At 40.2% G+C, this 27,317-nt stretch overlaps 1 protein-coding gene across 4 annotated transcripts in view; it reads right to left on the reverse strand.

Annotated features, from left to right (window-relative positions):
* Positions 1–27,317, reverse strand: part of sphkap (SPHK1 interactor, AKAP domain containing) — an 86,122-nt gene that overhangs the window by 37,943 nt on the left and 20,862 nt on the right. For all 4 annotated transcript variants that reach the window (XM_008106233.3, XM_008106235.3, XM_008106232.3 and 1 more), the window contains exons 2-3: positions 17,017–17,119; positions 7,410–7,520 (exon numbers count right to left, since the gene is read on the reverse strand). In XM_008106233.3, coding sequence (XP_008104440.1) covers positions 7,410–7,520; positions 17,017–17,119 — 214 coding nt within the window. The remainder of the gene's footprint in view (positions 1–7,409; positions 7,521–17,016; positions 17,120–27,317) is intronic.

Raw genomic sequence — 27,317 nt, forward strand, 5'->3', positions numbered from 1 at the left:
CTTCCCAAAGTATTTTATTTACTGTTGAGCTTGTTCATTTAAATGAAGCAAGTAGAGGAATATAAACTGAGAGCAAAATAGTTCCTTCTTTCAGATACACGTAATTCAATGGGACTGCTGCATGAGGCAAGCCACCTACACTCATTGTTCAGCAAGAGGCAGTGAACGCAATTCATTTTAAATAGAAGACTTCAGCTGAATGCCGACTACTTTTGAGAAGCCTTTTCTGCTTTGTCACATTTTACAAAGTAAATTGAAATGATATTGTTTTCTCATCCACGCCATATTTCCCTTGGACACGCTTGGACACATGGTCTATGCTGTTACTCCTTATTCTTTAGCCTGGTATGATAAAACAACAACATTGCATGGAGTTACAACATGAAGTTCTTCTTTTGGCAAAGGATATATCATTAAAGAGATATCAGAAGTCTCGACAGAGCCTGGAAAAGTTACCTTGAACACACAACAGATCAAATTGATTTCTCTCTCACACACTTACTCAGCCTAGGTTAAATATTTCATGCTGCATCTACAGTAGAGTCTCACTTATCCAACACTCGCTTATCCAACGTTCTGGATTATCCAACACATTTTTGTAGTCAATGTTTTCAATATATCGTGATATTTTGGTGCTAAATTCATAAATACAGTAATTACTACATAGCATTACTGCGTATTGAACTACTTTTTCTGCCAAATTTGTTGTCTAACATGATGTTTTGGTGCTTCATTTGTAAAATCATAACCTAATTTGATGTTTAATAGGCTTTTCCTTAATGCCTCCTTATTATCCAACATATTCACTTATCCAACATTCTGCCGGCCTGTTTATGTTGGATAAGTGAGACTCTACTGTATAATATGAAAAAAGCCTTAGCACATTTTGACAAAAGTTCAAGAAATATGTAACTGAAACTTAAGTGTCAATTACATCCCAAGAGATCGTAACTCAAGAATACTGATGGGTTTTTATAGGTATTAGGACGGTGCGTTCGATTAAAAAAAGTTTCGAAACTCACTAGGGGGTGCCGGTGTTTCGTTTCTAAAGTGTTTCTAAAGTATAGTTAGTGAAAGTTTTGTTACTATAATGAGAGTAACAAAATTTTGTTACTTTTTCTTTAGAATTATTGTACAAGTGGAGAAACTTCAGGGCTCCTTTCTTCCTAATTTTAAAGCTATTGGGGTGAAACGTGCTATAATAGGTAGAACACATTTACCACCCTTAGTTCGCCAAGTTTCAGAATGTTTCACTTATCCATGGATTTTTGGGGAATTTTAAAAGTTTTTATAAACAACATGTTTGTTTTTTTAAAAAAAAAAAACCCTACAAGAGCTATCTCCTTGAATTTTCTATATACAAGAAACAGGGGATCATTCACCCAAACTTTCAGAAATATTCTTAGATCTACTAATTTTAGGGAATTTAAAAAAGTTTTGACAAAATGTGTCCTTTTTAAAACCTCAACTGCTATCTCATTGAATGTCTCCCATATTAACCAACAGAGCTTCCATTTAGGGATTTCTTCCCAGGCCAGTTCAGAGATTTACCTAATGGAAGTATCAGTCAGTCCTCCTTTGGCAAATTCAACAATTCATTGGAACTCTGGCTGGCTGCTGTTATGGAGAGACAAATCTCTCCCCGAGTCTGACTGGGGCTTTTTGATGGAAAATGTAGTTTAGGGCAGGACCTTTTGGATTCTCTGGCATAGGGCTCCTTGCCTTCTCAAACTACATTTCCCAGAATTCTGTGATTTCTTAATCTCTTTCCAGCGAACTCTGCATTCTCCCTGCTGCTTCCCGATCCTAATGGTGTGAGGGCATTAATTTAAAGAAGAATGGCAGGCCTTTTGGCTTTGCTTTGCTTGTACTGAACATGACACTGACTTTGGGAAGTTTCCAAGGTTTACAAAATTAAAACGAAAAAGTATTGAGTAAGTTTCAATTCTTGAGAATTTAATGAATGTGATCCAACTTACAACAAAAAATTTGCACAGCCCTTATAGGTATATTAAAAATTGTCCATCTAACTACCAGTCTGTGTTGCCCAGAGTCTTATTCTTTGTATTTCATAGCTTCAGAAACAGCTGTGAATGTTTTCTTGTCATTAAGGCTAGCTCCTTTTCACTTGTGGTGTAATTAATTGTCACCTCTGATTTATATTTAAAGGAAATATGCCAATACATATTTATGTCATGTACACCATCTGCTCCCATTTGCAAAATATGCTAATAATTACCAGGCACCACTTCTATACACTTGATATTATTCAGATCACAAGCAGCCTCAAACCCATGACAGCAAGAAATCATGGCAAAACACATGTGGAAGGTTATATAGAAGTCTCAGTAGGGTTCAATTTCTAATCGTTTTACTAGAACACAGGTGCAATGCAAAAGTGACATCTTCAGATCCACATCATGATCTACATCAGCCATCTGGTCCCCCCAGGGCATCATCTATACCCTTGCCAGTGCTGGGCTCTATGCCCAGTTCTTCTATTAGCTGCAGGTCTTACTGCTATGACGATTGGTCAAAAATGGTCTCAAAATATACTCTGAAGTGCCCACGCAATATTGGAAGTGGAAGTGATACTGGGTGAAATTGGATGTAAATCGTTCTAAATGCAGAAATATTTCTGATATTCCCTAGCACACTACCTTGAATACATTAAGTGAGTACACAAACTGCTGCACTGACTTTTCAGCTTTTGCATCAACTTGCTATGCTGCAATAACCAGGACCGGCCTGAGGAAATTCAAAGGGGTACGCAAATATTTTTTTGCGCCCCCTCCCCTGCGCCGCAGGAGGCGTGGCCAAGACTGGCCCCGCCTCCTGCGCCCTAAACCCGCCTCCCACGCCAGGCGGCCACGCCTCCCGCGGCGCGGGCAGCGTGGGAGGCGGGGCCAGACGTAGCCCCACCTCCCGCGGGGCTCACCCTGGCGCAGCCAAGCGGCGGCAGGAGTTCTTCCAGGCCGCAGCCTGAAAGGACTCCCGCTGCAGCGGGCGCGCGCCGTGGGAGGCATGGCCGGTCCCGCCTCCCGTGGGGTGCGCCCTGGCGCAGCCAAGCTGCGGCAGGAGTTCTTCCAGGCCGCAGCCTGAAAGGACTCCTGCTGCAGCGGGCGCGCGCCATGGGAGGCGTGGCCGGTCCCGCCTCCCACGGGGTGCGCCCTGGCCTGGCTGCACCAGGTCTGGCCCCGCCTCCGCGTCACACGGCCCCGCCTCCGCCAGGTGTGGCCCCGCCTCCCAGGGGCTCAATAGCGCCCCTGGGAAGGTGGCGCCCAATGCTGGGGCGTGGCCAGCGTGCCGTGTTGGGCCGGGCCTGGCAATAACCAAAACAGCACCCTATGTATGGCAAGAATGCTCCTTGAATCCACTGGTATTTTCTAATCCTTACTAACATCCCCAGCAATCAGTTTTAAATGTGCAAGTCTAGAAATTTTATCTAAACATCAATTAAAAACAATTGAGTCATTTTATCCATGGATCAATGTGAGTACTGTAAGGTAAAGGTTTTCCCTGAGGTTAAGTCTAGTCATGTCCGACTCTGGGGTGTGGTGCTCATCTCCATTTCTAAGCTGAACAGCCAGTGTTGTCCATAGACACCTCCAAGGTCATGTGGCCAGCATGACTGCATGGAACACAGTTACCTTCCCGCCAGAGCAGTACCTATTGATCTACTCACATTTGCATGTTTTCAAACTGCTAGGTTGGCAGAAGCTGGGGCTAACAGCGGGAACTCACCCTGCTCCTCAGATTCGAAACACCAACCTTTTGGTCAGCAAGCTCAGCAGCTCAGAGGCTTAACCCACTGTGTCACTGGGGGCTTCCTGTGGGTACTGTACATTAACTCCTATCTAAAAAGGGCCATAATCAAACAAGAGTTACTCATTTATGACAGCTTTCTATCAACAATCCTTATATATTCCCTTGTGAAAATTCTCTACCCCACTTACTGGTCCTCAGCCACTGTGGTCGATGATCTATTCTCCTGCTGCTTAGGAATTGAATTACTTTCTCACCTGCAGCATTCATGCAAGCAATCCCATCTGCAAGGGGCAATTGCAACAGGGATCCCATTTCTGCCTACCACAATGGTGATTTCTCACACGAGAGATATTAGCTGCATCCTAAGCAACAGAGAAATAGACCTCTGTTTATCACAATAGCCGCTGACCAGAAAATAGGGACTCAAGGAGGTTGCACCAAGATTCACTACATAGCTACATAACTACTGTTAATGCAACAATGTAGTGCATTGATGATTCTGGCCATTACATGCCTCTTCATCAGAAAGGAAGAAGGAAGCATTAAACAAACCAGGACATTTCATTAAAGCAGTTTCAATAAAGATTGGTAGCTAATATCATGATAGTTCATATCACAAAGTTAATATCATAAAAAGGCAATAAATAACACGGGTCACCAATTCAAATTCCCCTGTCCCACAAAGACACATGAGACCAGTTAAGCAAATTTTTTGCAATCTTCTCTCCAGCACAGCTGAGGAAAAAGATTTGAAACATACTAATATGAAAGCCTGCTAATGCCTATGAATGGTTTGCACACATGTAGTGTTCTGTTTTATGTGTGTTTGGGGCAGAAGAACTCTATCATCTGCCTAAAGAAGTAATGGAACAGCTCTGGTGGTTAGCTTGCATGGACAGAAATCAGGGTTGTTGAGAACTCTGACTAGCATATTTATGCAGAATTTAAATAGTAAGACAAATATACAATCTTACTATGTACTGATTTGCACAAAGTGACAGAAAAGCCTAACAGATAAACAATCATCCGGTTTATAGGATGGAGGAGGGTTATGCCGCCCCGAGTCTCCGTTGGGGAGATGCTGGCGGGGTATAAATAAAGTTTTATTATTATTTATTATGGATGGAACCAGGAAGAACTCTCTCTGCTGGATTTCTCTAAACTGTACAGACACCCTTGTTAAAATCTTTTAATAACAATTTGGAACACTTCTAGGAGCATGGCCTCATTGCCGTGGTCCATGAAATGAAGCACACAGAATCTCAGATGGGGGAATTGATTTTTACATAGTGTGTTGCTGAGCCACATTAGACAACTAAAAATTAGACAACTAGGAATTTGGTTTAAGTGACCAGGTTATCTGCTGGCAATTTTATTCCCATAAAGGCTTTTTTTTGTGGCTAAATGCCCAAATGGGCTATTGCCTAAATCAGTGGTTCTCAGCCTGTGGGCTGTGACCCACTGGTGGGCTACGAGACCTAAAATAAGATCCGCAAGACATGCAGGGAAATTATTAAATATGATTTTCTGTGGGCAAGCAGATGGCGACTACTGTATGGCATATGTTCTGTATCAGAAACTAGAGCTGATGTGGTCTATCCAAACAGGCTCGTAGCCAGGATTTTGATTCGGGGAGGGCTGGGATTTTGGTTCGGGAGGTGGGGGGCTGAGTCTGGGAGAGAAGGGATCTATCCTAGCAAACCTTTTGTATCGTTATCCCAATACCCCCATGCATATGGGATATATTGAGCATGCTGATCAGATCATAATATGAATAAACATAACAGTTTAAATAATAAATGTAAGGCCTTCTCGCGGACCACCCTGAGAATTTCGGGGGGGGGGGGGCTGAAGCCACTGTATCCAAAGCAATTTTCTGAATCAGCACCCCAAATAACCAAACTGAATATAAAGTTGACCAAAAACTGATTCATAACCCTTTTGGTACTAACGTTGGAGAGTGGTCCCTGGTCAACGTGGTCTCTGGTCAAAAAAAGGTTGGCAACCACTGGCCTAAATAGTCAGTTTGTCCCACAGGCACATATGGGGCAAACTGGTCAATAAGCAATGTTGTGATCTAAGAGGAAAAACTGGATAGCTTCAAAGTTGGAACAATAGCCATGGTCTTTTGGCCATATCATTTTATATTTATTACAAAGGGTTATGTGATATACTATCTCTTTAATACAAAATTCTTTCTTTGTGTGTGAAAAGCAGCTCCCCACTGAGAAACCATACAACATGCTATGCCCTTATTATTGCCACCACTTTAACCTTCAACTATAGTATTTTCCTTCCTTGTAGAGTATAATTAAAGACTGAGAGTAAACTGTGGATTAGAACTGAAAATACTTCTCCACTAATAATAGCTTTTGTTTAGAGGGGAAACACAATCACAGATTAAAAGCCTTTTTTTGTTAAGCAGGAACCAAAATTATGCTCACAGTTGAAAGATAAGCTAACAGCTTATACAGACTCTTAACTCCCAGCCAGCATGCCACATACTAGAACAATGCTTGAAACTCATAAGTGCATAAACAGATGTGCAGGTTGCACAGCATGATGCTACTCTCTACTAACAACTTCTTATTTGCAAGAAAAGACAGCAAAATGCCTGCCTTCAGTTCATTACATTATGTTAAAGTAGACATAGTTATCACTGCTTGTGGTTCTGAACTAGTATCAGTGAGCCATTAAGGAACAGTTTTTAAAAAGTAAAATGAGACAGCAACATTTCAGTTCTAGTCCATGCACTCACAGTTCTTATTTAAATTATAGACTTTAGAAATATTTGCAAAATTGCTTTATAGACTTGTAAACCCAACACACACATAGTTGTCCTGCAACTTTAGGAAAGTGTTGGTGCTGCTAGCCATAAGCCCACAGTAATATTCATCTTATCAAGAACTACAGAGACCAATATTTCCCAAGACCCCATTACTGTTATTTTTCTTAGCCAGTCTTTTCTCGTCAGGTAACTCCTGCTTCTAACTATTTCTACACCTCATTGAGCTGTCCTATTTATTTCCACTTCAGATGAGTTGTGCTTATGTCCTCTTTGTGAACAGAATGTTAGACCAGATAGGCCTTTGGTCCAATCCAACAAAGTTTTTCTGATCCACCATATTTCTGCCATCTTATCGATAGCCCAGTTTGTTCCAGGATTACTATTAACGCCATTCCCATGCTTATGTCCTGCAAGATACCTACTATGATTTTATCTTCTCCTTTAACACAACATAAGAACTTCCTCCGCCTGCTCTGAAATCTAAATACCCTACAGAGCTGAAAAGTTTGAATTTTATCAACTTCTCCTGCAGGAACTTGCTGTCTACAGAATTCATCACCAATAAATGCTCCCATCTCTTCACCATCCACTATGAGTATGCTGGGTCATGTAATGGAACATGTATCCAACATGTCTGGAAAGTATTAGATTGGGAGAAACAGGTTTGTTTTGAAATTCTTCTATATCCCCTATTTTTGTTCACAAAGGGGGAATAATTACATAGAAAAAAAAGTGCTACCCATTCTCTTATGAGCCAATCTCAACAATAAAAATTGTAAATAATACTCTCCTTTATCAGCTCTGGCTGCATATTTGCTGTTCCTCAAGCATTTGAATCTCACAAAGGACTTACTGAAGTGTAGTTCTTTTCCAGTTTGTCTTCCACTATACCAATTCGGCATGGTGTCTTCTGATTCTGAAGCCAGTAGTCTGTTGATTCTAGCAAGCTGTTACTGCAGAGAACCTGAAAAAGCAGAAGGATTTAATCATCCTTTTGTAATCCAAGCATTCATTTAAGACACAGTGTAATTTCTTGGAAAGTTAAGGGAAGTTTTCTAGTTAATTCAATTTTCATTTCTCAAATAATTTATGGCTGACTTGCTTTATTGAATTCATTCTTTGATTAACACATAAAACTATAAAATGTAGTTAGCTCATGAATATAATAATTTAGTTAAATAAATCATTGTTTATAGAGTAGTGGTAACACAAGACAGTGAAAACAGAAAAGCAGCAGCTCTGGATCAACCACATGCCAGAGCTTAGAAACATAACTAGTCGTTTACAGTTTCTGTATCCATAGATTCAACCACTTATGGGCTGAAATATTGTAAAATATTCAAAAAGTAAACACTGATTTTGCTATTTTATATAAGGGAGAATATTTTATTATCTCATTGTATATATTGGAACTTGAACACCCATGAATTTTGGTATCCATAAGGGGTCCTGGAACCAAACCTCAGCGGATACCAAGGGCCCAATGTATTCCAATTTTTATAGCTGGTTTGCTGCTTGTTGCATGACCAAAGAAGTCAGCTGATAACCTAGAAATAAAGAGGGCATTGGGCATCTTGAGCTAATTCTCAATGTCAGTAGGTTGATGGCCTTTTGAAGGCAGGCAAGGTAAATGGGTTTCCAGGGAGGTCAAATGTCCCCAAGAGTTATACGTTGTAAATTTTTATCACATTTGACCTTTGTGTTGATTGTAAACCTGATGAAAAAGACATTCACTTCAGTACAGTTTAAGTAATATTATATTACAAATGTTACTGCATCATGCCTAAAAACGAGATTCCTCTAATTAACAAAGAACCTGCAGTCAAATCTCATTGTAGAGAAAATATTCAGGCACAAAAACAATGTCCCTCTTAAGGGTTCAGTTCAAAAAGTTGGGATATAAGAGGAGGGGGGCAGTAGAGAGAATAAATCCTATAGTAAGCAGATAAAATGGGAAAAGGAAGCAAAGTGAGGACTAAGGGTCTGAATATCCTCCACATTGAAAGCCATCTTAACCACTAAAACTGTACTCCCTTCTTTTTAGGGGTCTTCTTTATCTACTACAGAGGTTCTCAACCTGGGGTCTGCAGATGTTTTTGGCCTACAACTCCTAGAAATCCCAGTCAGTTTACCAGCTGTTAGGATTTCTGAGAGTTGAAGGCCAATAACATCTGGGGACCACAGGTTGAGAACCACTGATCTACTAGGTGAAGGCCAAATTCAGTGGCCAAACTGGCCCATGATTTGTTCTAAAATTATTCACAAAAATGTGTCAAGGCTATATGATTCAATGTCAGATTTTTTTTAAAAAAAGGACATTTCTATTTGCTGTAGTTGTTGCTGTTTCAAAAGAGGTAGCCATGTTTATTACAAGAAACTCACCATATTATAGACCAGTGCTTCTCAAAGTGGGTGATGTTGTCTCCTGGGAGACACTAGAACAGTGGTTCCTAACCTTTGGTCCTCCAGATGTTTGGGACTTCAACTCCCAGAAATCCCAGCCATCATACCAGCTGTTAAGAATTGTTGGAGCTGAAGTCCAAAACACCTGGAAGCCCAAAGGTTGGGAACTGTTGCACTAGAATGATCCAGGAGTTGGTAGTAGCCTCAAGTGCTATTGGGGAGCATTGAATAAAAATAAAGGGGCAGTGGAAACCTAAAGAAAGAAGAATATTTTGAAAAACTGTTTGGAAATCTTCCATCTGTTATGCAACATGGTTAAAGTCGCCATGATTACTTTATTTTCCAAATGAACACATAAAATTTTTTAACTGATCAGTGGTCAAGTCAGTTGACAGCTCTTAACAAACAAGTGTGGGCAGGTGTGAAGAGAATACGGTTTTATAAGTGTGAATTTTATAAGAATTAAGTTTTGAGAAAGTTGAAAAGGAAAGCTTGAGATAGGAGGTTGGAGGGACCAGAGGACTTGAAAAAGAAAGTTGGAAAACTTTGCTATTCAAAACAAGATCACAACAAGATTTTTATATAGGCAATTGAGGAACATGAAAGTAGGCAAAAGCGTTCAGAGGAGGACTTTATGATTTGAAGAGAGAAAGATATAGCCTTGAAAGGAAAATTGAGAGCTCAGCAGGAAGGGGGAGAGAGGGGAAAAATGCAAACAGGAATAAGCTGCTGATAAGAGAGAACAAAAGGCTGAACTCTGTGCATGCTCAGAAAGTTCTGACTATAAAACCAAACTACATATCAAAGCCATGTGGCACATTTCTTTCAGTTGCCCAATGGCCTTGCTTGGTGAATTAAATCTATTGCATTTTAAATCTCCTCATCTTTAGTGTCTCATAGTTGCTGATCAATTCATCTGTTTGCTGTGTGCCATAGGAAAGGGTAGGAAAGGGTTAAGAGAGAGGCAGTGGGTGGGGTCATGCAAATAGTGAGAGAAAGGAACACTGGGATGTGCTCGCTGTAACCTGCAATGTCCTGGGAGGGAGTGACTTGATGGCTCCACAGCACTGGGAACTATAGCCTGTTTGTGGAGGCCAGAGGCTGTCTGTGTGAACAGACACCTGTGCCACATACACACATAGAGATCTTCACTTTTATTATGTGGATAGATAGATAGATAGATAGATAGATAGATAGATAGATAGATAACGAAAATAAATTTTGTCATTATTCAAAATGTAATAATTTTGCATTAACTATGACATGATCTAATCCAGATTACTTTATGCTTCCTGCTTTTAAAAAATAAAATATGCAGTACATAACTTCCCTCAATGCTCTATGTTTGAGACAATGATCTTTCAGAAGAGACTAAAAGTAGTAGTGAAAGAAATCATGTTCAGATTGTGTGCATTCTAGTAAATTCCCTTTCATAATTTTAAAGCAAAATAGTGATTTTTTTAATAAACAATATCATGTGCCATAACATTTGAGTTAAAAAAAACAAATGCTGAACCTTGCAAATTAAGAAGGAAAGTGTGTTGATTCAAAGCATGCTTTTCCCTGAGGCATTATTATCACCAGTCTTGGCTTCAAGATTTAGTACTTCCTTGGTTATTATAAATAATATAATCCCTTTCCATTTTAGCTTAGGTGAATGAGAAGTTTCTTTCTCTCTACTCAATCGTGATCTTCTTAAAGGCTTAACTAAAGACCCAGAAAAAGAACAATGTTATTCCTGCCTCTGAAAAGCTATTTGTATTGCAAAAATATTGTGGTTCAGTAATAAAATGGGATGCTTAGACGATTGTGGAACCTTCTCTCCTAGATAAAAAATAGCATTCTCTTAGGTAGGGGTTGGCTATGTACAATTATTTGCTCCCATTAAGGAGAACCAATAGTTTAATCCATTTTCTCCCTGTCAGTTTCAAAAAGATCTTGTAATGGTTTCTTTCCCACTGGCCTTTATGCAACATCAGGACAGTGGCAGGAGAAGATGAATAAGGTTCTAACTAACCTGGTGTCAACCTTGCCTCCTTGGTCTTGTAGTGACATGTGGGGAGAGAGCAAACTTAGGAAGAGGAGGGCTATAGATATCCTTGATCTTGTTTTGGCTCTTTCTGCCTGCTGTCACATCACATCAGGAATGGGGCAAAACCAGGCAAAGATGTGAAGGTGACAGCCTTTCAAGATCCTATCTTTGACCCCCACTTCTATTTAAAACTGAGTTGGAAGAAGTCTTGTGAGAATCAGGAAGCTCTTTTCTTGCAGCATTTTTTGGGTTGTTCACCCATCCATCTTAGATGACACCAGGAGGATGGGAGGGATGGTGATGAAGGTCAGGTAGGCTAAAGTGTTCCAGGATCCTCTCTTGCCTCCCACCTGCCTGACCTTTTTGTGACATTGGGGCAGTGGAAGAAAGCCAAGAGAGGTTCTAGAAAGGTGTTGTTGTTGTTTATTCATTCAGTCGTTTCAAACTCTTCGTGACCTCATGGAACAGTCCACACCAGAGCTTCCTGTCGGCCGTCGCCGCCCCCAGTTCCTTCAAGGTCAAGCCAGTCACTTCAAGGATACCATCCATCCATCTTGCCCTTGGTCGGACTCTCTTCCTTTTTCCTTCCATTTTTCCCTAGCATCATGATCTTTTCCAAGCTTTCTCGTCTTCTCATGATGTGGTCAAAATACTTCATCTTTACCTCTAATATCCTTTCCTCCAGTGAGCAGCCGGGCATTATTTCCTGGAGTATGGACTGGTTGGATCTTGTTGCGGTCCAAGGGCTGCACTCTCAGGATTTTCCTCCAACACCAAAGTTCAAAAGCATCTATCTTCCTTCGCTCAGCCTTCCTTATGGTTCAGCTCTCGCATCCATAGGTTACTATGGGGAATACCATTGCTTTAACTATGCGGACCTTCATTGCCAGTGTGATGTCTCTGCTCTTCACTATTTTATCGAGGTTGGCCATTGCTCTCCTCCCAAGAAGTAAACATCATCTGATTTCCTGGCTGCAGTCTGCATCTGCAGTGATCTTCACACCTAGAAAGGTATAGCCTTGCTATTTGTATTCTGATAGCTCAGTGGTTCTCAACCTGGGGTCCCCAAATGTTTTTGGCCTTCAACTCCCAGAAATCCTAACATCTGGTAAACTGGCTAGGATTTCTGGGAGTTGTAGGCCAAAAACATCTGGGGACCCCAGGTTGGGAACCACTGTGACAGCTGATTTATGATGATGCCAATGTTGTCATCTGAAGTTGGTTACTAGAACACAGCCCAGAGCAACAATCTCCTTCATTGGGTTCCTATCCCCAACCTTCCAAACAGGAAATGGATGAGTTTGAGGTGGGGAAATGGGAGCTATTTTCAAGTTTAATCAAGAGCTGGTGGAGGGGCAGGAGAGACAAGAAAGGGACTTGAGGAGGATTCTCCTTGCTCAGGTTTTTGGACACTTAAAAAGCTTGTTTTTCATTTTTTGCTTTGAATATTAATTTTATGCTTATTCTTAGCTGAACATGAAAAACACAATAACTTGCCTATGAGCAAGAATTTGGATTTGGCTGCAGGTGGAGGATATATGGCTCTCCTCTTGCTATTCCAACATGATCGTTTTTGTGCTGCCTTGAAGCTGGGGGTAAGCAGAGAGGCATCCAGCCTTTTTCCTGTTCCAGGATGTACTACAACTGAATGCAGATGCCGGTAATAATGCTTCCAGGTATAGGAGAAAAGCGGGATCAATCTCTGCTCATTTCCTCATTCTCTGGCAACATAGAAATAGTCATATCTGGGTCAGGAGTGTCTGCACTGCTGGAAAGGTTCCTGATGGGACTTTTGGTCACTGTACACACAACAACCATAAGAGTGAATCATGATGATGTAAAGCAGACTTATATTATTGTAACTGTACAACATGATACCAGTTCGAAACTACATGCATTCCCTACTTGTAAGATCATTAGAGGAACTCATAGCTGAATTTCAATTTATAATTTGAAAAAAATAACAAATAATATTTGCCATTTCTATCTTGACTGAACTATGAATCATTTGTGTTTTCTATTGTTGATCACTAAACATAAACTGTATAGCATGAGATGGAATGAAAATAATTATACCCAGATAGGAAAGTACACTTTATGTTAAATGTAACAATATGTCTAAAATTCCATATTAAATAGCTAATATCATAATTAATGCACAACTGTTTGTATCCCTAAACCTCTTCTGTTTGACACATGAGATACTAATACGTTCTTACCTAATCATCTTTAATTGTTGTGGTTAATTATTGCTCATCAGAAAAAGATGAGCACAGAACATGTAAAATGAGATAAGGCACTGGGGGCTTATTCTACAAATTTTATTAAAATGAGGGCAGTGTAGTAGTATTTGGCACACTGAATAGTATTTGGGGGTGGGGTAAAGCTTTGTTCCTGCCAAGAATTACTTAATTAAAAGTAAAAGCATAATTTATTTTCTACCAGTGCCAGTGCATTGCAAATGATAAATCTGCATTTAAAAATGAATTAAATTAATGTCATGTGTAGGAGAAGCTGTGGGACTGTGATGGCTTATAATGAAATCTCAGAGATTTCCCACATGTCAACACATCTTATAATACCTCTTTCAATTTACCCAGTTCAAGCTGTTAATAAACCCCAGGTTGATCATATTTATGTGGAGTGCAATATCTTTTTGATAATTCAAAATACTAAGTTGTCAAAAGGCTGCAATAAACATTTAAATTATAGGAGACATTTTTTGATCACCAAGGTCTCTGTGCAATAATATACATAGTATTATCATCTACAATGCATTACTGAGTGTGCATGGGAAGACAGCTCCAATCACAGTATTTAAAAAAAAATGTCACAGCGAAAAATGTTGCTTTTTTGTGTAACAAGTAATTTTTACTAGTTGCTCTTAAAATGTTGCTATGGAAAGGAGTCATTTTATTTGTAGGCAATGGGTGGGTGGCCATGCTAGTATATTTAAGTACATGTTTAAAAATATATGCCAATATTGGCCAAAACATTACGCTAAATTTTAAAACATATGTTCAAACTAGCAGCAACAATACTTTAATAATAATTAAAATTAATTTAAAAACATGCAAATATATTCCACTGAAATCCCTGGGTAAAGATAAATGTTTTCATCTAGTGCTTAAAATACATAAGTGATAAGCGTACTGAATGAGGAGAATTATTCTAAAACCAGGATACTTAAGAAAAGACCTGTTCTGTCTCTTTACCACCTGCCTTCAGCCAGAATAGGCTGGGGAAGCGGTAGAAGGACCTTGCCTTTTTAGAAAGAAATATAAAGCTTCCTACGTAGTATGTGGGTGAGTAGAAACACCGAGAAGGACTAAATGTAGAGCTCTAACAAAATAGCAGAGAACAGTATCAAAGCTTTTCAAATGCACTTGAATGTTCACTCTGAAAGCGAGCAGCAGTGCTTTTAACATGTATTCATTTTGAACTTCCCATAGTGGCCATCACAGACCTCAAGTTGTTAGCCAGAAAACCTATAAGTAGCCCTGAGTCCCCTCGGGTGAGAAGGGCAGGATTAAAATGCTGCAAATAAATAAATAAATCTGAGAACGATTCCTTTCTCAATTCCCATAAAATGCCTTAATTAAGCTATATGTGCAAGCTATCCATCCCTTGCTTTGAAAATAAATGGGATATGTTAATTTGTGTGTTACGGGAAGTGATCACATTAAGGGCTCAAAATCAGTTTTTTGACTTAGAATGTGCATGATGTCTTTGTAGTTAATATGTGTTTCCACTTTCTTTAATTTTTCAGTTCCCAGTTCTGCTTTTACCTCCGTTGCTTGCCTTAATCTTAAACCTTATTTACATTTTGCAGGATACATACTTCCACTTAGTAAGCATCCCAAAACAACCATATCTGTAGGAAATCACCGACTATTTCACTGGCAATAAAATGAAAAAAGCAGTTAAAGGAAAGATGTGTATTATCATTTTGGAAAGCACAATGACTATCTGATCCTCTCTAGTGAACAAAATGACACATAGGATCTGGCCCATGACTACATGCCCATCATGGCTGATAAAGGAAGCCAAAGGGGGTTTGGCAGAGTGGGTGAAGGTGGTGGTTAATGCCCCCTAGCAAGAAGGCAAAATTCCAGCTGGCCTAAAGGAGGCCGTCATAAAGCCGCTGTTGAAAAAAAAAATCACTGGACCCCACTCAATTGAACAACTTTTGGCCAGTTTTCAACCTCCCCTTTTTGGGCAAAGTCTTGGAATGTGTGGTCGTCTTGCAACTCCAGGTGTTCTTGGAAGAAACTGATTATTTGGATCCGCTGCAACCTGGCTTCAGACCAGGTCATGGAACTGAAACAGCCTTGGTCTCCTTAATGGATGATCTACACAGTGAACTTGACAAGGGGAGTGTGTCCCTATTGGTTCTCTTGTACCTCTCAGCGGCCTTTGATACTGTAGACCACGGTATCCTTCTGAGACGCCTGGCAGGAATGGGGCTTGGAGGCACTGTTTTACAGTGGCTCTGGTCCTTCCTAGATGGTCATTCTCAGAAGGTGTTGTTGGGGGACACCTGTTCAAACCCGCAGCCTTTGTTCTGTGGGGTCCCACAGGGCTCAGTATTGTCCCCCATGTTGTTTAAAAGCTACCTGAAACCGTTGGGAGAAATCACCCAAAGTTTTGGAGTTCGATGTCATCTGTACTCAGATGGCATCTAACTTTATCACTCCTTTCCAGACAAGACAGAGGTACTCCTGGTCAGTCAGGGTATAGGGTTACAGCCTGTGCTGGATGCAGTTACACTCCCCCTGAAGATGCAGGTTCACAGCTTGAGAGTTCTCCTGGATTCATCACTGAGCCTGGAACTCCAGGTTTCGGTGGTGCCCAGGGAAGCATTAAAACTTGTGCACCAGTTGCACCAATATCTTGGAAAGTCAGACTCGTCCACTATGTGGGGTTGCCTTTGAAGACTGTTCAGAAGCTTCAAGTAGTCCAACTAGCAGCAGCCAAATTTGTAACCAGAGCAGGGTACAGGGAGTATACAACTCCCTTGTTATGCCAGCTCCACTGGCTGATAGTCTGCTACCGAGCACAATTTAAAGTGCTGGCTTTAGCCTATAAAGCCCTAAATGGTTCCAGTCTAGCTTACCTATCTTACCTACCCTCTATGAACTATCTTGGAGATTAAGATTGTCGGGGGGGGGGGGCTGCTCTCGGTCCCACCTCCTTCACATGTGTGGTTGGTGGGGACAAGAGACAAGGCCTTCACAGTGGTGGCCCCTCGGTTGTGGAACCCCCTTCCCAGTGACATCAGATCAGCCTCCTCCATCCTGACCTTTAGGAAAAAACTGAAAACGTGGATGATGGGACCAAGCTTTTGGTTAATCTATTAGTGCAATATGTGAATGTGGAATTGTTGCAATGATAATAGGAATGGCCTGGACTACAATATTGGATTATGTGATTTTAATAATTTTAATGTTGACATGTTTTTAGTGATTGTTTTAATGCATATGTTTTATATGCTGGACATGTGTTGTTTGGCATCGAATTGTGCCTTTGTGTGCGCCGCTCTGAGTCCCCTTCAGGGTGAGAAAGGCAAGATATAAATATGGCAAATGAATAAATAAATAAATAAATAAATAAGCTTCCACCATCAGATGAAGAAGGCAACTCATCCTTTTAATCTAGTGTTGGGAGTCAACTCTACTCTTACTGTTCAAACCACATTCCAGAAGCTCCAGGTCTGTGAGATATGTGCCCGCTTCCTAGCACCATCTGCCCTTGAATGATTCACTGGCACAAGCCACTATTAGTTGTCTCCACAGTTGAAACAGAGCCATAAGATCAGGTCATCCCTAAATGATAGCACAACATATTTTTTGGAATATGTAACCGACTGTCAGTTCAACATTTGTACATTCTTCACAAACAGCAAGATATTAATACTGAATTTCCCTCCTTTTTGGTTTAAATATACAGTTCACAATTCAGTCAATAGCTAAAGCCTATAATTGCATTGTTGGCTAACAATAATACAAGGTTAGGCAGAAATTACCTTCTTACATGCTGTGACCGAGCTTCCAAGACTGCTTCCTGAACTATCTGTGCCAACACTTTGGTGCTCTGAAGCTTCATACATCAGTGGAGATTGAAAGTTGCTGAAGAGAGAAATAGGAGAAATTTTAGTGGTATCAACATCTAAATCCATATGTATGTGGCACGGGTGTCCGCTCACACAGACAGCCTCCGGCCTCCACAAACAGGCTATAGTTCCCAGTGCTGAGAATCCAGCAAGTCACTCCTTTGCACTGACATTGCGGTTACAGCAAGCTCCATGAACATGTAGCCCAACCCCTGCCAATGTCCTTCCCAAACACTACGGCCCACCACCCAAGGAATGCTTTCGTTTGGGGACCATTTCCTCCTAGATTTTGCTTTTTCTTCCACCACAGGCAGGCATCCCAGGATTCTCCATTGCTGTGGAATTTGCATGACCCCGCCTACTGCCCTTCCCTTTCAAATCTGTCTGCATAACAAACAGAGCAGAACTGAGCAGCAACTAAACTTAGTGGAGGAGTTTGGGGATTGACTGCACATGGTGGAAGTTGTAGTTCACCCTGCATCAAGTCACAGCACTGTGACTCCTACTGGGGAATTTAGAGGAGTTGTAGTTCACCTACACCCAGAACGCACTATGAACCCAAACAAGGATGGATCTGGACCAAACTTGCCATGCATCCCTGATATGCCCAGATTTGCATACTGGTGGGTTTGGAGGGGAATTGGCCTGGACATTTGGGAGTAGTAGGTACTGGGATTTATAGTTCACCTGCAATGAATGAACACTCCGAACCCCACCAATGATGGATCAGGACCATACTTGGCACACAGAACCCCCATAACCAATACAACATATTGGACAAGTTTGGGGAAAAGGGAGTTATAGTTCACCTGCATCCAGAGAAACAGTGACCCCCACCGACAATGGACCAGGACAACACTTCACACAGAGAAGCCTCATGACCAACTGAACATACTACAGGTGTTTGTGAGAAGGGGCCTTCATTTTGGGAGTTGTAGTTCACCTGCATCCAAAGACCACTGAACCCAGCCAATGACGCATCTGGACCAAACTTGACACACAGACTGAACATTGCCTGCTGTGGATACTGACAGATGTTTTGGGGCAATTGCCCCGGGACTCTGGGAGTTGTAGTCGTTCACCCCCATCCAGAGAGTACTGCAGCCAGCCAATGACCAGCCAACAACATATCTGGACCACACTTGGTACACAGGCCCAAAATGGCCAACTTATAATACTGGCAGGGTTTGGGGAGGATTGAGCTACTATTCTGGGAATTGTAGTTCACCCACTCCAAACAGAATATATAACATTGAAAGACAAATAACACAATTCTCAAATGACCCGGGCACCGCCGGGTCCCCAAGCTAGTTAATAATACAGTGTAATTTTAAAGTCCTATCCAAGTCCGTTCACTCCAATTTGTGCAGTTTTTTTTGAGGAGTGCTCTGAAATAACAGTCTGATACATTTTCAAGGCTAGAATATAGGTCTTAGTTGGATATAATGACTTCTTTCTGCTTTTAACAACAAAATGTTCACTTCTCCCTCAAGCAAGCAGTTCTAGGGCAAGACATGATACAGTGGTTGCATTCATTCAGCTTGACAGGTGTCAACATGGAAGAAATTGCATGCAATGCCTCATCCTGAGTCACCTACTTCCTACCCAAGAAAAGAGGTAAATTATAACTATTGAGAGACATTGGGAGTGACTAAAGTTGCAAGCCAAGCAGGCTATCTTTATCACCGCAGACAAGCTATAGTTAATGTAGGTTAGATGCTTTGTTCTTTATTGCCTGCGTAGTACATACCACTGAAGTCTGGAATGGAAAGAAATATGTGAACCATAGCATTAAGAATTAGTGGCTACATATTTTCTCTACCTCATCATCCATCCCTGTGTATTCTTCTGGTGTTTCTGTCTCAAGCTATACACCTGAGGACAAGAATTCTTTTTCTCTCTTTAATTGGTCTGTAATCTGCTCTGGGGGCATTTTCATTTGAAGAGTTGGACAAAATGCTTTATAGCGAGAGAAATGAAAATCATATTCCTTTTTAATTTTCTCAGAATGGTTCACCACACAAGAAAAGCTTTGCAGAAAAACAAAAATGCAGATTAATGCAATATTGAAATACAAGATCATTACAAGAAGAACCCAACGTTTCATTAACACAAATACTGCCAAATGGGCACTATGGGCCATTAGTCAATTAAAATAATTTATCCATAACATATAAGTCAAATACGTCAGACCTTTGCACAGTGATCATACAGTCAAAAAACATACAACCAGAATGAGTTTTTCAAAAGTACAAAGTGCAAGAAATAACAACAAATATTCTTAGACTCTGAGGCAGGTCTTATGGCTTTAATTAAGGTATGGGATACAACATTTAGGGTATACCTACACAGTAGAATGATTGTATACCATTTTAACTGCCATGGCTCAATATTATGAAATCATGGGAGCTTTAGTTTTACAAGGTTTTTTACCCTCTCTTCATAGTGCTTGTATCACAACAAACTACACATTCTAGGGTTCATAGAATTATGCCATGACAGTTAAAGTAGTGTCAAACTATATTGATTCTGCAGTGAAGATACTCAGGGCGCTTCCAGACAGTGCTAAAACATGGGACAAAGAAGTGAGTTTTCAAATGACAGACCTGTCAGTCCTGCTGCATAGTCCCCCGCCATCCCCACAGCTATTTTTAAAAGCAGATTAAGATGGAAGGTGGACAAGGGACATTCAGCAGAATTTTTTTTTTAAATCACTCTAAAGATGTACATATGCGCACATGAAGTCCAGTGCATAACAGAGCCATTTTTTAAAAGAAACTTCCTCAGATCTCTGTTTTTATCCCTATTGTTAATTCCAGCTCTGTTTAACATTACAAAATGTAAAAGACAGAATTTGAGAGAGTTGTATTTGCTTTCTATTTGTGCTTCCCTGAGCCATTTGTGCTCTGGAGGAGTCCACACAGGAGGGAGGGAAGGAAAGCACATGTTTTCTGTGACTGCTGGAATCTACAGGCATGGAAAGGTGCGTGTTTTTCAGAAAGAATCTGGTTTAAAGGCACCTTTTAAACATGTGTTTTCCAGCCCTTAACCCAATTCCTCCTGCACGTTGGCTAAACGTCATTTAGCTACCCCCCCTCTTTTAATCTGCTTCATCTGGTTTTAATGCATGTGTAGAAGGGCCCTGAGTCTCAGTCGAAAGCAACAACAAACTGATTCTGAACAGGTTCTGCCATGAAAACCCCACCTTACAGTTGGCAGAAGTCAGAAACTTGAAGACACACAATAACACACACAATAACAAAACTTTGCAAAACCCAGGATAGCGTAGGATGAAGCCATACATCTTTTCACATTGCACTAATATAGCTCTACAATTCCACTTTAACTGCCATGGAAACATCTTATGGAATTTGGTGTTTTTTGGTCTGATGGGACAATAAAACTGTCTGAACAATTACTTTAAGCAACCCTCCCTAAACTGCAAATATTGGGATTCCATTGCAGCTAAAGTGAAATCAAGTGAAAGAGTTTTATTGTTGGTTGGTTTTTACTTTGAGAAAATTTTTTACCCTGTAACAGATAATTGACAGAATTTTTTGATACACAATTCTGGTGTAACTACCGTGTTTCCCCGAAAATAAGACAGTGTCTTATATTAATTTTTACTCCCAAAGATGTGCTAGGTCTTATTTTAAGGGGATGTCTTATTTTTCCATGAAGAAGAATTCACATTTATTGTCGAACAAAAAATGAATATTTATTATATACTGTACAGTAGTTGTCATCACAAACCAGCATAACCAGACAAATTGTGAATCCTATCAAGAATTTCTTATTACTACCATTATTTCCATGTATATGGTACATACATTTATCGATCCTGCATGCTCTGGTGTTCTGTTCGATGGGCATGCTTCCAAACAAAAACTTTGCTAGGTCTTACTTTCGGGGGAGGCCTTATATTTAGCAATTCAGCAAAACTTCTACTAGGTCTTATTTTCTGGGGATGTCTTATTTTAGGGGAAACACGGTATGGTGTTACACCATACATAGCTTCAATTAACCCCCTGCCCCAATGCAAATATACGTATGGCTGCATTATATATGTTAGCTTCAATAGGACGTCAAAAATAATACAACTGTATCAGCATAAACACACTTTAAAAAATAAAGGTGATTATATGCCAGCAAATCACTGGATCTGCCATCTACCTGAACCATCCACCCACACAAAACACTCCCCATTGATTCAGACTGCAGGCATAGGTAAATTAATCTGGGTTTTCCAGAAAAATACAAGCTGAAGGTCAATATTTTAAATTCGGATTTAAGTCTTCGGGGGTCAAAAAGAAATTAATTAGATTTCAGTCCTCAAGAACATTGTGTCATATGCCTAGACTGGATACAAGTTAATGCATTTTTTTTCCACCATGCAGACAGCCCTCCAAGATGGGAGGGGTAGCAGGAAGAAAAAGGCTATAAGCACAGCATGAAGGAAGTAAGCAATGGAGAAATAGACTTCTCTGAGCTGGCAGATTGTGTTTGCTTTTCCTTGCTGCTACTGTGCTGCTTTGTGCCCCATGCTGGGATAAAGGTGGGTTGTACATTAAACAAATAAATAAAACAATAAATTAAGTATAACCACTAACACTTTTAGTATACCAATAGGTTTTTGAGCAATCCACTGCTCTCATCCACTGCTTTCTACTTCTGGTACAATTCTTAATGCTTCAACAGAAATAAGGGCAGAGATTTGGAACTAATGAGCAAATGAGCCGTAAGCAACATAGCTGCTTCAACCTCATTGTTTTTGGAGGACAGCAATGGTACGTATAATAAATTCATATTTCAAAAGTAACATGATAATATTTATGTTACCTTTTGTCATGAATCATGGTTTCTACATGTTGCCAAAAGCTATTTTTAAAGAATATTTTAAAGGGATGTTTGCAAAGGTTCCCCCTTCAAAATTCATGCTGTTTTTCTCACCAACCCTAAAGTACCATAATTGATGGTAATGGGAGGTAATGGAACAAAATGTAACATGCACGTTACCATGCAATGAGTTTTTTTTTAAACCCAATATGACCCTTTTCAGTGCGGGATTATTTGCATGGATATATGAAACCATGGATAATAGCAAACCTTTGTGTTTTCTCTGACAAAGAGTTTGTATTATTCTGAAGTTTCTCCCAATGTCTAGCCAAAAATTTCCTGGCAATTTCCACCCTTTTGTTCTAGCCCTGCCCCCTGGAACAATAGACCACAAGTGCCCCCTTTTTGTGTTATAGGTTTTCAAATATTAATTTTTATTTCCCCCTCTCTTGGTTAAACAATCCCAACCTTTTTGACTGATTTGCACAGGATTATTTATATTGTTTCACTCTTTAAATTTCTCTTTTTTGCTAGGCACATAAATGTTATAGGAAATAACAATATTTATACAAAATCTTTGAATTGGAACATCCTACAAGCTCCTAGGGTTCTTTAAAACTTTTTCATTAACTATCTGATTTCTCTTTAAACTAACGAATGCATTAGTTAAAAAAAAACTCACAATGAATTTCTACAGCACATTAGCTTCCCACTGCAAAGCAGTAAGCCTGCCACCATCATCCTCTCTCTCTGTGTATATCATCTTACAGATGATGTCCGTGATAAAGCCAGATTTGAGCAAGAAAAGAGGTTTATGTGTGATAACAGAAAGCTTAAAATGTCACATACTTTGGAATGATATTGCCAAGAACACAGGCTACATCTCAGACTGAAAATCAGTCTGGCATTTGAATCTCTTGTCTTCAGGGTCACTAGAGAATTCAGAGACATTGCAGTTACCCAAAGCTCAAAGTGATATAACTTCCCAAACCAGCTATTCCTTCCAGTTGGCAGAAGTATAGCAGATAATATGACAAGGTAAGAGCCAAATGAGTTAGTTGAGATAAAAGTTACAATCCAAGTGTGAAGTAGGGCTGCTATCTTTGGGTTCCAGAAGGATTAGAAGGACAGACCTTTGACTCCCCATTTCATGCTTCATGCATCCTGTTTCTTCTCTTTCATGACTGACCGTCTTTTTGCTATCTCTACATGAGCAGCAAAAGCTGAACTAGAGAATAACTGGAAAACTAGAAAAGTCTGAGGTCAAAGTAAAGAACAATTACATTTGAGGAAAGAGAGTTGTGGCAACTTTTAAGAATAACAGATTTATTTTAGCACAAGATTTAGCAGATGTATAGATATACAGCCATATAACCCAGAATATGAAGGCAGATAATCCACAATATGTGCTTTGAACTGAGTTATATGAGTTTGTGCTGCCATATAATCCTGTTCAATGAGTATTTTATACAGCTGTGTGTCAGAGGCCTCAATAAACCTACAAGTTGCAGAGTGGGCGAAGGTGCTGGTGAATGCCTCCTTGACACAAGGCGTAATGCCAATTATTTTCAAGGAGGCAGTAGTGAGACCTCTATTAAAGAAACCAGCACTGGATCCCACTCAACTGAATAACTACTGGCCAATATCAAACTTCCCCTTCCTGGCAAGGTTCTAGAGAAGGCAGTGGCCTCTCAACTCCAAAGTTTTTTTGGATGAAATCAATTATATGGGTCCATTTCAATCTGGTTTCAGGCCTGGCTACAGAACTGAGATGGCACTGGTCACCTTGGTGGATGATCTACGAAGAGAACTAGATAGGAGGAGTGTCCCCCTAGGTTCTTCTGAACCTCTCAGCGGCATGTGATATCATCAACCATGGTATCCTTCTGAGCTGTCTCTCTGGGATGGGGCCAGGGGGCACTGTTTTGCAGTAGCTCCGGTCCTTCCTGGACGATTGGACTCAGATGATGGTGCTGTGGGAAACCTGTTCAATTCCCTATCCGGTGGCCTATAGGGTCCCTCAGGGTTCAATTCTGTTCCCCAGGCTGTTCAACATTTTCATGAAACTGCTGGGAGAGATCATCTGGAATTTTGGAGTTCTATGTCAAATTTATGTCAGTGACACCCAACTCTATTACTCCTTTTCCCCCAAAGCCAAGGATGCCGTCTTGGTCCTAAATTGGTGCATGTCATCAGTAATGGACTGGATGAGGGCTAATACGTTGAAATTAAATCCAGACAAGACAGAGATACTCCTGGTCATTTGGAAGGCAGATCAGGGTATAAGGTTACAGCCTGAGCTGGATGGGGTCATACTCCCCCTGAAGACACAGGCTCATGGTCTGGGGTGACCCTTAACTCATTGCTGACCCTGGTGGTCCAGGTGTCAGTGGTGGCCAGGAATGCCTTTGCACAATTAGAATTTGTGCTCGTACTTTAAGATGCCAGATCTGGCCACAGTAGTCCACGCTTTAGTTACACCTCACCGGGACTATTGCAATGCTCTCTACTTGGAGCTGCTTTCGAAGATAGTTTGGAAGCTTCAACTGGTTCAGAGATCAGCAGCCAGATTACTAACTAGAGCGCTGTACATGGAGAGAACCACCCCCATGTTGTGGCAGCTCCACTGGCTGCCGGTCTGCTTCTGAACTAAATACAAAGTGCTGGTTATTACCTATAAAGCCCTAAACAGTTTGGGCCCAGACTATTTGATTAACCACAGCTCTGTATATAAACCGGCCCGAGCACTGCGGTCTGCAAAGAAGACCCTGATCTCGGACCCACCTTTGTCTCAAGCACAGTTGGTGGAATGAGAGCCGGGGCCTTCTCCATGATGAGCCGCTCGCCTCTGGAGCTCCCTTCCTAAAGAAATAAAAATGGCCCTTCCATTCTCTCCTTTAAAAAACTCACTCCAGTTCCCTCATCTTCTGGGTCCAAACACAGTACACCTGCTAACATATCCACCTGGGTATCACTCAGGAATAGAGATGGGTACTCAGGATTTAAAGTCAACACAAAGAGACAGGTGGAACTTCCTCCTTCTTCAGCACTGCTTTCCCTCAAATTTGTCTCGCCTGGAAGCCAAAGAAGTATAGCCATTACATGAGATTAATTACACTAAGGATAGCCATATGCCAATATGGGTGTTCCAAGAATGATGCAGAATAAAGGTTCTCTGATGCTCTTCAGAGGGTAGCACGATCCAACTGATTCTAACTAAAAGAAAGGGGATTTTGACTAAACATTAGAAGTTCATGAAGCTAGGAGCTAATGAACAGAAGAACAAGTTGCTTTGGAAGATGATGGATTTTCCATTCTTCAAAGTTGTAACTAGGTGGCTGAATGACCACCTCTCAGGAATACTGCAGAAGTATTTTTCTGGCATTGTCAGCAAATTGGACCATATTATTCTCTGAAGCCCAGCTCTGGAATTATCTCTCAGACTCAGACTTTTTTAAAAAAAAATTGCGGCATATTTATAGAATACTACTAGTACTATCTTACCTTAGAGAGGTTAAGAATTGTTCAGATAATGTATAAGACACAGTTTAGACACTGAAAATAAATCATTGTGTGAATTGTTTTTATATGGTATTGAGAATCCATGGCTCAAAGCCATTTGCTAGCAAAAGTAATTCTATGACAAAATTAAGCCTCTAATATTGCAATCATTTCTCCTAACATGACAATCTGTGCCCTTATTCCTGTGTCCTACCTCACTGAACAGTGTGATACTACTAAGCTATCTAGCAGCAGGGATCTGCAAACATCTTGTAGGTGCTCTTGGGTCGTGACCAAAATAATTTCTCAAGTGAGCAACAGAAGGAAATCTTTTATTCTTTTGAGAAACCAGCTTACTACATGCTCACAGTGTGTCTTTTCAAGCAATCGTCTTCCACTCTGAAGTTAATCTTTTAAAGTAAGGATTAACTCGGAGCTACGTGTGTGAAGTTTAGCCATATGAGCTGTTTCTGGTCAAAATGTTCTGAATGTTCTCCCCACAGATTGACAATATTTTGGTTTCTAGGCACATCTTTCTCAGGGTTACAAACATTTTCTGTAATGCGAATTCAGTGGAAAAGCTAGTGTTTTGCATTTCTATTCACAACACCCCCTTCTTGATAACTGTCCAAGGAATTATTCGTGACAAATACTTGTTAGACAGAAAATCTTGCCTGAAAAACTGACTACAGAAGTATAAAGCTTAAATACTTAGATACGGTTTCTCTGCATATTGTGTCTTAATCACAAATCTAATACTAACAATCAATTGTGTAAGAAATCAGAACACTTGAATTATTAATGCGTTGTCTCCTTTTTCCTGCGGTTCCTAACTTTATAGAAATAATTCATTTTTAAATCATTTCTAATACACTTACTTTTGAACAAATATAGCAATTTGCTTAAAATGTCTAAGAAAGAAGACATGTAAATCAAAATAAGAACTCTTCACAAAGGTAACATTGAAAAGGTTTGCTATTCACTTCTAAAGCTTAACTTTATAATAACCCAAAGCATGGAGCTGAATGTCATTGTATAACATAGTATCAGCTGTCATGTATTTTGTGAACTCTGAGGGCTAAATCCAATGTTAGTCCTACCTAAAGTAGACTAACTGAAATTCATAGGACTTAATTACTGCTCAATGTCATATTCATTTTAATAGGTTATTCTAACATGTGTCCTCTTCATTTCAATGAGCAAAAGTGTCACTCCTTCCCAAAAAAAATCATGTTTGTGGTACTAAGACAGGAAGTTGAGCCTTCATTGTGCATTGGACCCAACATGGATAAAAATGGTTGTTTTAGATTAAATAAAGTGTAAATGGGGAGAGGAAAAAGGAAGAAGAGGAGGTACCAAAGGAGCTTAACCCATTGGCCAAGGGTTACAATACTAAAAATTCAGTATACAAATCAAAGCCAAGCAATCTGCACAGAACCAAGTAATCTGTGCACTGAAAAATCAAGCTGAGGAAAACCTATGAACAGAGTAATTTGTATACAGAACATATAATATGTAAAACAAAATCAGACCTGGAATCATGAACATTGGAGAAAGAACATCAATAATTTAAGATATGCTGATGACACCATATTAGTAGCAAGAAGTAGCAGAAGCTCAGAACAACTACTGAAGAAATCAAGGAAGAAAGTGCAAAAGCAAGTTTATAATTGAACGTTAAGAAAACAATAATAATATACAATGAAGATACTGAAATTGTTTATGGGACTTTTCATACCCTGTTTCCCCTAAAATAAGACATCCCCAGAAAATAAGACCTAGTAGAGGTTTTGTTGAATTGCTAAATATAAGGCCTCCCCCGAAAGTAAGACCTAGCAAAGTTTTTGTTTGGAAGCATGCCCGCTGAACAGAACACC

This window comes from Anolis carolinensis, chromosome 3, assembly GCF_035594765.1.
Source record: "Anolis carolinensis isolate JA03-04 chromosome 3, rAnoCar3.1.pri, whole genome shotgun sequence".
NCBI lineage: Eukaryota > Metazoa > Chordata > Lepidosauria > Squamata > Dactyloidae > Anolis > Anolis carolinensis.